At 51.6% G+C, this 792-nt stretch overlaps 1 protein-coding gene across 1 annotated transcript in view; it reads left to right on the top strand.

The window, feature by feature from the left end:
- Nucleotides 1-792, top strand: part of LOC113957184 (fibrillin-2-like) — a 99,959-nt gene that overhangs the window by 83,597 nt on the left and 15,570 nt on the right. Inside the window, 1 exon segment of the mRNA XM_027664404.1 lies at nt 382-507. Within this exon segment, the coding sequence (XP_027520205.1) occupies nt 382-507 (126 nt within the window).

Raw genomic sequence — 792 nt, 5'->3', positions numbered from 1 at the left:
AGAGAATTTATAGCAAATTAACCCTGATTTCATTGTTAACAAAGAAGAGAATTTATAGCAAAATAACCTTGATTTCATTGTTAACAAAGAAGAGAATTTATAGCAAATTAACACTGATTTCCTTGATAACAATGAAGATAATTTATAGCAAATTAACCCTGATTTCATTGCTAACAAAGTATAAACAGTGAGAAGTTTGGGAAGTGGGGGGTTCTCTGTGTGGAACCACCCTAAAACCGAAGCACCGCCTGCTTCTTGACGCTAAAAATAACGGGAAAATTCGATTTATCCCGGTGGATCCTCCCTCCTGTGGTGTTCCCCCCATGTTTTCGGTGCCAACCCCCGGTGCCAGGCATGATTCCCTCCCTCTCCTTGGCACAGACATCGACGAGTGCAGCAGTGGGGAGAACCTGTGCCAGCGCAACGCCGACTGCATCAACATCCCGGGCAGCTACCGCTGCGAGTGCTCCACGGGCTACAAGCTGTCACCCAGCGGGGCCTGCGTGGGTAAGAGGGCACCCTGGGCCACCTATTCCACGCACACACACCCTGCCTGAGGGGCTGGGCTGGCACAGCACCCCCTGTGGTCACAGGATTGCAGAATGTGCCAAGGTGGAAGGGGTCGAGTTCAGCTCCTGGTCCATCCCCGCGTCCCTGAGGGGATCATCCAAACCCTCCTGGAGCTCTGGCAGCCTTGGGGCTGTACCCACTGCCCTGGGGAGCCTGGTCAGTGCCCCACCAGCCTCCTTTTCTAATATCCAACCCTTTTCTAACATCCAACCCTTTTCTAAC

Source organism: Corapipo altera, unplaced genomic scaffold (assembly GCF_003945725.1).
Source record: "Corapipo altera isolate COAL_440 unplaced genomic scaffold, ASM394572v1 96, whole genome shotgun sequence".
Taxonomy (NCBI): domain Eukaryota; kingdom Metazoa; phylum Chordata; class Aves; order Passeriformes; family Pipridae; genus Corapipo; species Corapipo altera.
This window is presented reverse-complemented; position numbering and strand designations above follow the sequence as displayed.